This window comes from Arabidopsis lyrata, assembly GCF_000004255.2.
Source record: "Arabidopsis lyrata subsp. lyrata unplaced genomic scaffold ARALYscaffold_1, whole genome shotgun sequence".
Classification (NCBI taxonomy): Eukaryota; Viridiplantae; Streptophyta; class Magnoliopsida; order Brassicales; family Brassicaceae; genus Arabidopsis; species Arabidopsis lyrata.
In genome coordinates, this window is record NW_003302555.1 from 29215092 (window position 1) to 29227276 (window position 12185).

General features: G+C 38.2%; 4 protein-coding genes across 8 annotated transcripts; 2 read left to right on the plus strand and 2 right to left on the minus strand.

Annotated features, from left to right (window-relative positions):
* Positions 1–636: 636 nt before the first annotated feature.
* Positions 637–2379, minus strand: LOC9330559. Its single transcript, XM_002894452.2, has 3 exons — positions 2046–2379; positions 1505–1861; positions 637–1428 (listed from the first exon to the last, which is right to left on the minus strand). The coding sequence occupies exons 1-3, from the start codon at positions 2368–2370 to the stop codon at positions 752–754; spliced, it is 1359 nt and encodes a 452-aa protein (XP_002894498.2). The 5' UTR covers positions 2371–2379; the 3' UTR covers positions 637–751.
* On the minus strand, positions 637–4600 carry LOC9330560 (transcription initiation factor TFIID subunit 7). The gene is made up of 7 exons (XM_021013258.1): positions 4343–4600; positions 3804–3937; positions 3584–3703; positions 3300–3365; positions 2046–3210; positions 1505–1861; positions 637–1428 (listed from the first exon to the last, which is right to left on the minus strand). The coding sequence occupies exons 1-5, from the start codon at positions 4455–4457 to the stop codon at positions 3037–3039; spliced, it is 609 nt and encodes a 202-aa protein (XP_020868917.1). The 5' UTR covers positions 4458–4600; the 3' UTR covers positions 637–1428; positions 1505–1861; positions 2046–3036.
* Positions 4601–4643: 43 nt separating this feature from the next.
* Positions 4644–7918, plus strand: LOC9330561 (serine/arginine-rich SC35-like splicing factor SCL33). 5 transcript variants are annotated; one of them, XM_021011938.1, is made up of 7 exons: positions 5021–5077; positions 5575–5737; positions 6059–6136; positions 6583–6744; positions 6908–7078; positions 7170–7301; positions 7388–7913. In XM_021011938.1, exons 5-7 carry the CDS (start codon positions 6939–6941, stop codon positions 7725–7727), a joined length of 612 nt encoding a protein of 203 aa, XP_020867597.1. In that variant the 5' UTR covers positions 5021–5077; positions 5575–5737; positions 6059–6136; positions 6583–6744; positions 6908–6938; the 3' UTR covers positions 7728–7913. The 5 variants fall into 5 exon arrangements, with proteins under 5 accessions (XP_020867596.1, XP_020867595.1, XP_002891828.1 ...); XM_021011939.1 differs by having other exon boundaries at positions 7173–7301; XM_021011937.1 differs by lacking the exon at positions 6583–6744 and having other exon boundaries at positions 4644–5077; positions 7173–7301; positions 7388–7918.
* Positions 7919–8004: 86 nt separating this feature from the next.
* On the plus strand, positions 8005–11887 carry LOC110224786 (probable acyl-activating enzyme 18, peroxisomal). Its single transcript, XM_021011935.1, has 15 exons — positions 8005–8091; positions 8260–8754; positions 8861–8990; positions 9069–9319; positions 9412–9613; positions 9711–9751; positions 9840–9965; positions 10040–10116; positions 10191–10411; positions 10500–10594; positions 10669–10885; positions 10963–11088; positions 11182–11280; positions 11364–11573; positions 11665–11887. The coding sequence occupies exons 2-15, from the start codon at positions 8486–8488 to the stop codon at positions 11779–11781; spliced, it is 2181 nt and encodes a 726-aa protein (XP_020867594.1). The 5' UTR covers positions 8005–8091; positions 8260–8485; the 3' UTR covers positions 11782–11887.
* Positions 11888–12185: the final 298 nt, after the last annotated feature.

Consider the following 12185-nt stretch of genomic DNA (forward strand, 5'->3'; position numbering starts at 1 on the left):
TCAAGCACAATTATATGCATGTCAATGGACCAATGATGGCAACAGGCAAGAGTTACGACTTAAGAGATGATTTTTCAACACCACTTTAAATATTATTATACAAATGCATAAAAGTAAATTTGACCATAATTTCATAAACATAATGGTAGTTAGTAGTTATGATATAAAAGTGTCTATCTTAAATTCAGAAATTAAAACCTTACCCATGATAAATTTTCTACCCCTAATTTTACTTTTAATTATAGTCATGGCTTGCCCAATTAATTCTTTGACAATGACATCCCACTAAACCCTAAAGAAAACAAATTGATTTGGTATGCCATACACTTTCATAAGTCCTTGATATTATGCATTCTTCAGAAATGTTAAAAAAAAACATTGGGTCAAAGTCAATGATAATACATAGAATTGTGTAAGAATTAAACTATGTTTTGGTGAATTTATACCAACCTATAATGTAATGAAAAACAAAATATTCCAAGATAGAAACACAAACTAACCTTCAAAATCTGCAGTTATATAAATAAATCCATAATGACTAAAAAGATATAAATTTAGTAAATATTGATACATGATTTTGAATGAGTAAATGATGATCAATGGACTACCCAATGGATATATGTATGTACATTGATATGATCTATAAAAATTGATATCTATTTTATTTTTATGTGATGTCTCTATTCTTCTTACATAGTTGTTATATACAACGAAGTCATGTACAAACACAGATCACTGGTTCTCGTAAGAGTTAAGAACCATCCTTCAAGGGCTTAAACGCAGCCAAAACAACGGCTACTTTGCATACGAGAAACCCCAAAGTACCCACCACTATCTCTTTTGGTGTGACTGCAAATGCAGTGAGATCTCCTCCAATGTGACCTCTCACGGCTAAAACAGTCAATCCTATGGCCAGTGCAAGGCTCCAAACCGGAATATTGAGTCCACTGAGTATTTTATTGGAGTTTTCTGATGAAGAAGATCCCGGTGCTTGCAATTCATCGACTGATCTCTGTAAGAGCAGCAAGTAGAAAAATCCCATTGTTCCACCGAAGAAGAAAGCAATGGCGGAGTTTTCACCAAGTGAGAAGGAAAAGACCAAACTTCCAAGAAGGGTGAGAATCGCATCATAGAGAAGCAGAGAGCGTTTCAAGTTTGCGTATTCTTCCATGCTTTCCTCATTGGAAACCGTTGTACGGTCAAGATCCACAGCTGTAAACGAAGAGATTTGATCGGAGTCGGCGAGTTCAGTAATACGGGTAGGTCTGAGTTCCACCATTGATAGGTAACTGCTCTCTCCAAGCAAGATTTCATCAACTTCAAAATCATATCGGTAACAGAAAGTTTCTGCATCGGTTTCTCCAAGAGAAAGTCCTTCACCGCGAGGATTAACCACCCGCAAGCTCACTCTTCCAATTCTCCATTGACCTAAATATGAAAAGCTAAGTCTCTATAATCACAAAATTTATGTACTAAAACAAGTTCTATGTCAAAAGAAACTAACCAGACTCAAGACCAATCCAAAAAGCTCTGATTTTGTCGAGTTTCGGTCCTTCAAATGTGAATTCATCAACAGAGCCTCTCTGAAACCTGAAACTTTCACCATTTTCCACAACCTCTGGATCCAAAGATGACAAATTCGCAGGTATTGTCTGTAATACCGAATCGCCCTTTGCGTCTATCAAGCATATAAGAACTCTAGCATTCATATCACTAATCCCTGAACCAAACAAATTACTTGTCTCTAGCTTAACCTTATAAAGAGATCGAGTTTCGCTCACAGTGAAAGATGGATTCCCTCTACAAACTTTCACTTCTTCTGCTGATAACAAACGCAAAGGTGTTGCATAACTCTGGAAATCTGAAAACAGAACCCAAAGGTAACATCTTGAACATTCTAATTAGTGGATTTGACATAAACTCCAATGATCATTCAAACCCATCACAACCCAATTGAGAGAGCAGCAGAAGAATTGAAAGTTTTGAATTTGATCACGGGGGAAATTTTACAACAGAGTCGATGAAGAATTAGAATTGGGCGTTACCTTGATAATCAGATGACTTGGAGCAAATTACACCGAATCGAAAACGATGAATTCGAGAGGAAAGTTTTCTTCTTTTACGAAATTGATTTGATGGGTTTTTCGTCAACCTTGCGAAAGATACGGGCTTGAGACAAATTGATTCAGTCGCCATTGCTGTTGCAACAAGAGAAATGCCACACGGCACAAAGAAGAAGAGAATGCAGAGAACCTTAAAAGGGGCATTCCATTGCATAGTGATGTCAATGTGAAACAAAACTTCTGACCCAGAGAGAGTCTCTTTGAATGTAGAGATACAGATACTACTTACTACCTCCGGCCTCCGCATTTGAACCAAACCGAACTCGTAAATCTTGTAAAGCCTATATATAACGGAGAAACCGAAATCATTGAAAGAAACCAAAAACTTTTAAAGCTTAATTACACCAAAGTGTGAGTAGCTGATTTCATGTTTTCAAGAACTTCCATTGAAAGAAACCCCATTCTTCTGCAGCATCACATACGGCCTCCGAGACACTCCTCATCTGAATTCGACATTTCTGATCACGGGTATGGATTCGTCTGTCTCATTGTTTACTTGAAAAGTTTATCAGTCTCTCTTCGAATGGCTGAATATATTGGTCGGGAACCTTTAATGCCTTTTAACTTTGTGCACAACGAAGTCGGTGACATGATCTCAGGTTAAGAATTGGGTAGCGAGTGTTACATTAAAGGATGTTTTCTTAAGGAGGAAGCAAAACTTTTTAATGAAGGCGACGGCCGATGATGATTGAGATTCCAGCTTTTGATAGGTTTACCATCAACAGTGTATTGTTCTTGTTCTTTAAGTCTAGGTTTTTCTTTTATCAGTACTTTGAACACAACAACTTTTCCATTGAAAAAGGTTGAAGAAGACATCATCAAACCATGGAGACATAATTATCCATGATTTTCTAAGACAGGACTTGCTCAAACTCTTAAGTTTCTGTAAGAAAAATCTCTTTATGTAATAAACTCACATTGAATCATCAGAATCTTCTGATTCACTTCTCTCTGGCTCAACTCCTGCTGGATTACTAGTGCCTGTCTCAGGAGCTTCAGGCTTTTCAGCAGGTGTAGGTGAAGACGAGACTTTCTTATTTTCATTACTAGCATTCTCATTCGCGGCTGCTTCCTCTTGCTCATTTACCTACACAAAAAAAAGTTCAAATAAATGAAGTTACTAAATCCGAAGAGCAAATATAGACACATCATGTGTTAGAGTTGAAGTAATCTTACATTTTCTACCGTTCCGCCACTCAAGATATTCAACAAGTCTCTCTCAACCCGCTGTACAAGCTCCGGCTGCAACATTTTGGCAATCAATATGTTAATAGAAAGAACTTGGGAGTTCCAAAATATAAAGTTTCATCACAAACAGCTACATGTATCAAGATTCAATCAGAACTTTCAATCTTTGATAACCAGAAGTTTCCCCCATTCTTTATTTTTTCCTGGCTCATCATAATCACAAGTATTAGTGAAACCATCTTGATGGATTGATAGTAACAAATGAAAATTACATTAAGGTCAGGCTCTCGACGAAATCTTCTCTTTCGAGCATCCTTCATTGGAGGAGTTAAACCATGTCTGTATTCAACTGTATTAGGCGCGGGATCACCCGGCTCCCTAACCATAATCATCTGTGTAACAAATCAAAACATTTATATTACTTTTTAGTCAAAATTTACAGAGCTTAACGCATATAATAAGCAAAATATGGATCAAGTAAATTGATTTTACCTGCCCAATATCAGCAGTTTTGACTAATGCACAATCATCATAAGTTTTCCAAGACTCAACAACTGCAGGAAGATCAAGCAGAGAAGCCGGGAACTCGTCGTTTCCAATCATAAACGTCCCGTTTCTCCCGTCCTCTGCAAATTCAATTCACACAAACATTAAATATCAAGTTTGCTCCAGAGACAATGCAAATGGATTTCTAGACAAACTTTATTCAAGAAATGCAACAAGAATGTTTTTGGCTTCTCTGACAAAACATACAATTCACAATTTTAAGTTGCTCCCGGAGACAATGCAAAACACAAACTTTAGTCCTTAATCAGATTCAAGAATGTATTTCAGGCAAAACATCATTCAAGAACCAAACTTTCAGTACTGAGAATCAAAATCTCAAACCTAGAAACAATTTATAGCCAAATATCATTGATTGCAAAAGGATAATTCCCGAGTAAAGGACAAAAATTTAAGAAAAAGGAAGAAACTTTGGGGGATTAACCCTCTATAATGTGCAAAAAGAGAAACCCTTTAAAATTGGTTACCTGAGAAACACAAATCCAAAGGGATTTCGTCGGAAGTAGAAGCCTCGTCGCTCAAAAGCCGATCAATTCGTTCTGAAACAGACGGTGGAACCCTAAGTATGAACTGTTCTTCCATTAAAGATATCACCGGCTTGACTTGAATTCTTCCTGATCTTCGCAAATTGGATTATGCAGATTGTCGTAAGTCGAAAAGAGACGAGACGAGAATCTATCGAACTGATGAAACACGAATGCTTTGTTATGTAATGTAAGAAATTTTACAAGTTTAGAAGAGAGAGAGAGAGAAAGATAATGATATAATAACCTTCTAGAAGAATCCTTTTTTGTTATTTATTATTTTTATTTCTCTCCCGATAGGTTTCAATATTTATATTTTGACCAAAATAGTTATAAAAGGTACAAACAGCACCCAGTTGTTGGTGAAAAATCACCAATTGATTTTTAAATTTTTAACTCTTAGATATATGACCATTTTGATCTTCACCGAGTAGAATAACAACCAAAAGGAAGATAATTTAATTACCAGAAATTGGAATGGACCATCTAACTAATATTGGAAAACTTTTAAGGCGGAAATAATACTTTGAAAGAATTTGAGGTGTTAAATGTAAAAAGTAAATAATATAAAGGAACCCTAATAATAAATAAGAGTGGTCGTTCATTGCTTACTTCCATCTTCTCCAATTCTTGCAGCATCGCTTCTCCGACGTTTATCACCACCGAATTCGTTCACCGGTAAGTCTTTTCCCTGATATTTTACTCTTCTTCCTAATCGTATATACTCCTATCTTCGTCTTTGTATCCGACTTCGATTCCTTCAATTGTACACGGCTTCGTTGCCCGTTGATTTTTGAGTCCGGTGAAAGATTCCGTGACGGAAACGCTGTAGATTGAAATAAAGTCGGCACTTTGGTCGGTTTTCTTGTAGGATTGAAATAAAGTTGTGATCTTTTGTGCCTATTCACATATCACGTTTCTTTGCTCCTATTTGAAATCAAATTTGAAACTGAGCATATTCGATCTCTATCTGAATTGTATGCGATCTTGTTTTGATATAATTTAGTTTTTTTCAATTCGAAAAATATGATCTTTCTAGATTGAATGCTTCTTTGAAGTTCTCTTAGACGCTGGTGTTATAGCTTTTGTTGTGTCTGTGGTCTCTTCTTTCTTAAATATCCAACCTTTTCTTGTGTGTTTTCTAATCTAGTTTGTGTTGACTGACTGATATATAGAGAGGTTGAAGCTTGGCTCAATGAGGGGAAGGAGCTACACTCCGTCACCACCAAGGGGTTATGGGAGGAGGGGTCGAAGCCCAAGCCCTAGAGGCCGCTATGGAGGTCGTAGCAGGGACCTCCCAACCAGTCTTTTGGTTCGCAATCTACGCCATGATTGCAGGTACGTACTTTGACTTCTCAATAATTTCCTTCAGCCATTGTCTTCCCGTTTAGGATGATATTAGTGTTTGCACACCTCTTAAGCTTCAAGACATGACACCTCTTAGCACATTTAGGCATCATGTTCTCATATTTGTACTGTGAAGGCTTTCGAATGTTGATATATGTCCTCAGACCTATCTTGATAATGATGTAAATTCCTACATGTTTGGGGTTCATGTAAACCATAGTACTTCGTAGTTGACATTGACGCCAATCTATCTTCATTTCCTGGCTTTTAGCAAATTGTAATTCTCTTCTTACCTCTTATCCTTTTCTTCAGGCAAGAAGATCTCAGGAAGTCATTTGAGCAGTTTGGCCCGGTCAAGGACATATACCTACCAAGGGATTATTATACCGGGTGAGCATGTTTTGTAAATAGAACATTTAACACTTGATTTTTACTTATGTTCTGATTAGAGAATATCTCTATTTTTTCATCTTCTTTCTTGAATCTTTGTTTACTACGTTTATCCCCCTTTCCTTTTTCTTTCTTTCATCTCTGTGTGTCTCCTCATGATACTAGGGCCTTATTAGAATCTTCTTAAATGCGCTGGTTTCATAAATCAAATTTAGGCTCCATATTTTTTTCATAATTTTCTGTGATATGAACCATCACTTGTGGTCTTAAACCACTAGTTTTTAGTGTCTTTCAAAGAAAGAAAGAAGGTGGATTAGTCGTTTTGAATTTAGTACCTGTTGAGACCTCATACATTTTAGTCCCTTAAGGAGAAGGATACAATGATGATATGTTCCATGTCTGAACACACTATGAGTGAGTTAATTGAAGTTGTTGAGGTTTAGCAGTGAATCTAAAGAATTGAAGACTTCAAAGAAGTAATTAGAGATCTTATGAAGATGTTGTATATGGTAGTGAAGAATTGAAGTGAAGTTGAGTTTGTATTCAATTTGAAGATGAATCAAGTCTTCAAGAAGTCATCTTTATACTGAAACTTGCAAGGCTAGCAGGCAAGTGCTTGCTTTTTTCATGTTTACTGATGTCTTCTGTTGCAGGGGATCATATAGCCAGTTGTCCTTCAACAGGATTGTTGTAAAGTGGTACATCTTCCTCGTCATTTTGTATGTTTGGTTTCTAGTCTGAGACCTGTTTTGTTCTACATTTTAAATGCAGAGATCCGCGAGGGTTTGGTTTTGTTCAATTTATGGACCCTGCTGATGCTGCTGACGCAAAACATCACATGGATGGTTATCTTCTTCTTGGCCGTGAGTTGACTGTCGTGTTTGCAGAAGAGAACAGGAAGAAACCGACCGAAATGAGAGCAAGGGAGCGTGGTGGAGGAAGGTGCATGGAGCTTTCTCTTTTTGAACTTTTTTGTTTATCGTCAAATATCAAAAATTCAATATTTAACATCTTTTTTTGTTCGTAGGAGCAGCAGATTTCGGGATAGAAGGCGTACTCCTCCTCGTTACTACTCTCGCTCTCGTTCTCCTCCCCGTCGACGTGATAGATCTCGGTCACGGAGCGGTGACTATTATTCTCCTCCCCCTAGAAGACATCACCCAAGGTTTCTAAATGTTTCTGTCTGAGCTCAATTACAAATTTCTCCACCCGATTGAGGCTTGTATGCTCACTAACTGTCTATTGTCACAGGTCTATCTCACCCAGGGAAGAGCGATATGATGGGAGGAGGTCATACTCGCGCTCACCTGCCTCTAATGGCTCAAGGGGTCGCAGTTTAACTCCGGCCAGAGGTAATAGCCGCAACTTAAGTCCCAGCCCTAAAAGAAGCATAAGCCGTAGCCCAAGAAGAAGCAGGAGCCCGAGCCTGAAGAGAAATAGGAGTCTTAGCCCGAGAAGAAGCATAAGCCGTAGCCCTAGAAGAAGCAGGAGCCCGAGGAGAAGCAGAAGCTACACTCCTGAACCCGCCAGAAGCAGGAGCCAGAGCCCGCATGGGGGGCAGTATGAAGAAGACCGCTCGCCAAGCCAGTGATTTGCTAGTCTTGTCTAGATTATGGTTGTGTGGTGTACCCTTATCCTAAGACAAAGTTTAGAACTAAAAGGATGAGAAATTTTATGTAGGGTGGAATTTGGCTTTTTATGTTTTGGTCTATGGAGTGGAGCATGGTACTGTTAGTATTGACTATTGAGTTCTTTAAGATATAATCTCAGGTTATTATAAAAGTTGCAACGTTGCTCAGGAAAAGAGGAAGCTTTTTAGATTACTTGCAAGTTACAAGTATAACAGCTCTAGTTTATTGTTTCCGTCATGTCAGCCAAAGCAATATTTTTAAGAGATCCATCGATCTCATCAATAAGCCACGTTTTGGATATGGTGCATTGAAGCCATCTTTTCGGTAATATCTACCATTGGATTGCTAACCTTAATGGTCCTTCTGATTAAATATCCTCGTTCTCTAGACCTAGAAGAATTTGTTGGCTTGAGTCAGAATCTTGAGTTCTTATGCTAGTGGAATCAAGAATTTGGAGCTTTAGTAGAATTTAACAATTTTCAATTCTTGCAGCCAAGATGGGTAAAATTGGTTTCTTTGATGAATCAAGAACTCAGCAGAGCCAAAGAGTATGGTCCGATGTTTACTGAGGAGTTAAACCTTTACTGTTTTATAGCAAAACAAAACAAAAGATGAGAATTTTCTTGTCCACATAATCTACCTACCAGTCTACCACCATTGACAGGCTTTAAACTTTAAAGCATCACAAAGACGATAACTTGCATATGTATAGAGAGAGATGTGGAAGAGCATAGGAGAATTGAGTTGCGATGACTATGTCAAAGCTGGATTGACTTTGGAAGACGCTAAGGGATTTGACAAATTGGTGAGGGATGTGATTTCAACGGCTATAGAGACTGATCCAAGAGATCAATGGAAGGCTTTGGTGGATGAGAGTTCGCTTAAGCCATGGCATCCTCATCCCCTGCATCAGCTTCTCTACTACTCTGTCTACTCAAACTGGGACTCATCTGCTCTTGGCCCTCCTCTCTATTGGTTTCCTTCTCCGTACGTGTCATGAACTTGTTCAAAATTCTGAAATATATCTGTAAGATACAGCTGATTGTCTGAAATCCTTAGTGTCTTGTCTTTTTTCTTCTTTGTGTGTGTTTAGATCTCAGTCAAAATCAACAAATTTGGGGAAGCTGATGGAAACTCACGGGTCAAGACTTCTTGGTCCTACATACAAGAACCCTCTTGAAAGTTTTGAACTTTTCCGGAGATTCTCAGTTGAACACCCTGAAGTAAGCATTGACGTTGAACGTTGAAAAAAAGAATCTTTGCGGCAGCTCTGGTTTGGTCTAATTTAATATCATTGTCAGGTTTATTGGTCAATTGTTATCGATGAGCTTTCACTTGTGTTTCATACTCCTCCGAGGTGTATCCTTGACAAATCAAAACCTGGAGGGACTTGGCTCCCTGATGCTGTTCTTAATATCGCTGAGTGTTGTCTGATGCCTTCAAGTCATCTCAAAAAGGAGGATGATAGTATGGCTGTTGTATGGCGTAATGAAGGCTTTGATGATTCTCCAGTCAATCAAATGACATTAAAACAACTCCGCGAACAAGTAATGTATGTCACATGAAAGTCTCTTATCAATCATTCTGTTGTGTGATCTCATTTTAAAGCTATCAATGGTGGTTTTGATACATTTACTTGAAAAGGTTGGTGGCAAATGCGATAGGTGGAAGTTTTGAGAAGGGTGACACGATTGCAATCGATATGCCAATGACAGTTGATGCAGTGATTATATATTTCGCAATCATATTGGCCGGTTGCATTGTTGTCTCCATCGCAGACAGCTTTGCAGCTAAAGAAATTGCAACACGGTTGAAAATTTCTAAAGCAAAAGGCATATTCACTCAGGTTTGTGCACTGACGAACCTTATCAACAGCCTGACTCACATCTTTTCGCCTTGTATCTATCCCGTACAATGTCAGATATCTCTTATTGCGTTTTCAGGATTACATACTCAGAGGAGGTCGAAGATTTCCTTTATACAGGTGACAAAATTGGTCTTGCTGTGGCTGTTTTTGCAACTTAATGAACCAACAACATAAATATATCTAAACTTATCTTTCTTTCCTCTAGTCGGGTGGTTGAAGCTGCTCCATCTAAGGTCATTGTCCTCCCAGCTTCAGGTAAATTGCGTGTTCAGTTAAGAGAACAGGATATATCATGGATGGACTTTCTTTCCAATGCGAAAACCCATCTTAGGTAAATTGTTTACATCTCTACATTTTCAATCACTCGAAGAGTGTAGATGAGACATGCTCCAATTTGGCTTGCAGTGGAGAGAACTATTATCGTCCGATTCATCTACCTGTAGCCTCTGTGATTAACATTCTCTTCTCATCTGGAACTACAGGTACAAATAATGTGATCAAATTGTAATAGATTTGTTTAGATGCATCTATTAATTAGTTATTTTTTCTTAAACAGGTGAACCGAAAGCTATACCGTGGACACAGCTCTCGCCAATTCGTAGTGCTTGTGATGGATGGGCTCATCTTGATGTCCAAGTGGGTAACACATATTGTTGGCCTACAAATCTTGGATGGGTAATGGGACCAACTCTTATATTCTCCTGCTTTCTAACCGGTGCAACACTTGCTCTCTATCAAGGGTCTCCTCTTGGACGCGGTTTTGGAAAGTTTGTTCAGGCAAGACAGAAATCTCCATTGTTACCTCCTTTTCAATCGTGGTAATATTAGATAAAGCCGCACTTATTTGTGCTTGATATTACTCCAGGATGCTGGAGTTATGGTTCTTGGTACTGTTCCGAGCTTGGTGAAAACTTGGAAGAGGACAAACTGTATGGAAGGGCTTAATTGGACAAAGATTAAGTAAGGAGCAACAAACCTCGGTTTTTTGGGCTTATACGAGAAAATTTAACTTAGAAGGTGTTGTGCTTTGTTAGGTATTTCGCCACTACAGGAGAAGCTTCCAATGTTGATGATGTTCTCTGGCTTTCTTCTAAAGCTTATTACAAACCTGTGATCGAATGCTGTGGAGGCACGGAACTCGCTTCTTCATACATCATAGGAAGCCCGCTTCAACCGCAGGCTTTTGGAGCGTTTAGCACACCATCCATGACAACTAGAATCATCATTTTCGATGAAAATGGCGTCCCATATGTGATAAACTGAAACTTTAGACATTTGGGGTGTTATCTAAGAATATCCAGAGATTGATTAAGACTGGTTTTTTGCAGCCGGATGATCAACCATGTACTGGAGAAGTCGGTTTGCTCCCCCAGCACCTTGGGGCCACGGATAGACTTCTGAACGCAAACCACGACGAGGTTTACTTCAAGGGAATGCCAATGTACAAGGACACAGTGAGTAGTAAGACAGATGTTCAAAGTTAAACCATATTTGCACACCGAGATCACTTAATTTGTTCCTCTGTTCTGTTCCGTTCCGTTCTGCAGAGACTTAGAAGACACGGTGACATCGTGAAGCGAACCATAGGAGGATATTACAATGTTCAAGGCAGAGCTGATGATACCATGAACCTTGGAGGCATTAAGGTATTACACTGTACTGTATGTATTTCAACACAGCTTCGAGTGTTTTATAAGTTTTCATCTCTTGTATCTCTGTTATAACGCAGACGAGTTCTATTGAGATTGAATGGGTGTGTGATCAAGCTGATGAGTGCATCTCTGAGACAGCTGCAGTCAGCTTAACACCACCTAACGGTGGTCCAGAGTTGCTGGTCATATTCGCCGTCTTGAAAGAAGGGTTCAAGAAACAGAGTGAGGAAGAGCTAAAGATGAAATTTTCAAGAACCATTCAAAAAGATCTTAATCCTCTCTTCAAGGTAATTAATATCTTTTTCGCAAAAAATTCAAAGTTACGCGCGAAAAGAGTTTTTGTCTGCTTAAAAAATGGATTTTGCAAAAAACTTGCAGGTGAGTTTTGTGAAGATTGTGCCAGAGTTTCCAAGAACAGCTTCTAACAAGTTACTGAGAAGAGTCTTGAGAGATCAGATGAAGCAAGAACTAGTATCATTTCGGAGTCGAATATAAATAATTAAAGCCTTGATCTTTAAGTTTAATTATAATGAAATCAATTAGTAAGTGTCGTCATTGTTTAAATAAAAATAAAAATCTGCTGAGAAGTTGTTGATCTACACATGATTGAGTATTGCTCGAGCCAAATAATAAACTAATAAAGAATTGATTAAATCAAATCTACAAGAGCCTAATTCACGTTTACATAACTAAACACTTTGTTAAATCAAAATTTTCATATCATAATCTTAATCAACCTGAAACAATTGTTTTTGTTTAAATATGTAAAATATTTCGAACGATACATCCCATAAGGCTCGAGACAAACAAATACATATTTCTTCAAAAATCTATGGAACCTAAAGACATTGTTGGCGGTGTAGCTATATCGTACGTGATATACAAAATCTAGGAAATAT

What these genes read in the sequence shown, in the direction of transcription:
- LOC110224786 (XM_021011935.1), top strand. Translation starts at nt 8,486, where the DNA reads ATGTGGAAGAGCATAGGAGAATTGAGTTGCGATGACTATGTCAAAGCT. An exon ending in CGAAGATTTCCTTTATACAG is followed by an intron (nt 9,752 to 9,839) that starts GTGACAAAATTG and finishes TCTTTCCTCTAG; the next exon opens with TCGGGTGGTTGAAGCTGCTC. An exon ending in TGCCAATGTACAAGGACACA is followed by an intron (nt 11,089 to 11,181) that starts GTGAGTAGTAAG and finishes TCCGTTCTGCAG; the next exon opens with AGACTTAGAAGACACGGTGA.
- LOC9330560 (XM_021013258.1), bottom strand. Translation starts at nt 4,457, where the DNA reads ATGGAAGAACAGTTCATACTTAGGGTTCCACCGTCTGTTTCAGAACGA. An exon ending in GTCGAGAGCCTGACCTTAAT is followed by an intron (nt 3,366 to 3,583) that starts GTAATTTTCATT and finishes AAAATGTTGCAG; the next exon opens with CCGGAGCTTGTACAGCGGGT. An exon ending in GTGGCGGAACGGTAGAAAAT is followed by an intron (nt 3,211 to 3,299) that starts GTAAGATTACTT and finishes TTTTTTGTGTAG; the next exon opens with GTAAATGAGCAAGAGGAAGC.
- LOC9330559 (XM_002894452.2), bottom strand. Translation starts at nt 2,370, where the DNA reads ATGCGGAGGCCGGAGGTAGTAAGTAGTATCTGTATCTCTACATTCAAA. An exon ending in CAAGTCATCTGATTATCAAG is followed by an intron (nt 1,862 to 2,045) that starts GTAACGCCCAAT and finishes TTCTGTTTTCAG; the next exon opens with ATTTCCAGAGTTATGCAACA. An exon ending in TTGGATTGGTCTTGAGTCTG is followed by an intron (nt 1,429 to 1,504) that starts GTTAGTTTCTTT and finishes TTTCATATTTAG; the next exon opens with GTCAATGGAGAATTGGAAGA.
- LOC9330561 (XM_002891782.2), top strand. Translation starts at nt 5,595, where the DNA reads ATGAGGGGAAGGAGCTACACTCCGTCACCACCAAGGGGTTATGGGAGG. An exon ending in AGGGAGCGTGGTGGAGGAAG is followed by an intron (nt 7,079 to 7,163) that starts GTGCATGGAGCT and finishes TTTTGTTCGTAG; the next exon opens with GAGCAGCAGATTTCGGGATA. An exon ending in CCTAGAAGACATCACCCAAG is followed by an intron (nt 7,302 to 7,387) that starts GTTTCTAAATGT and finishes CTATTGTCACAG; the next exon opens with GTCTATCTCACCCAGGGAAG.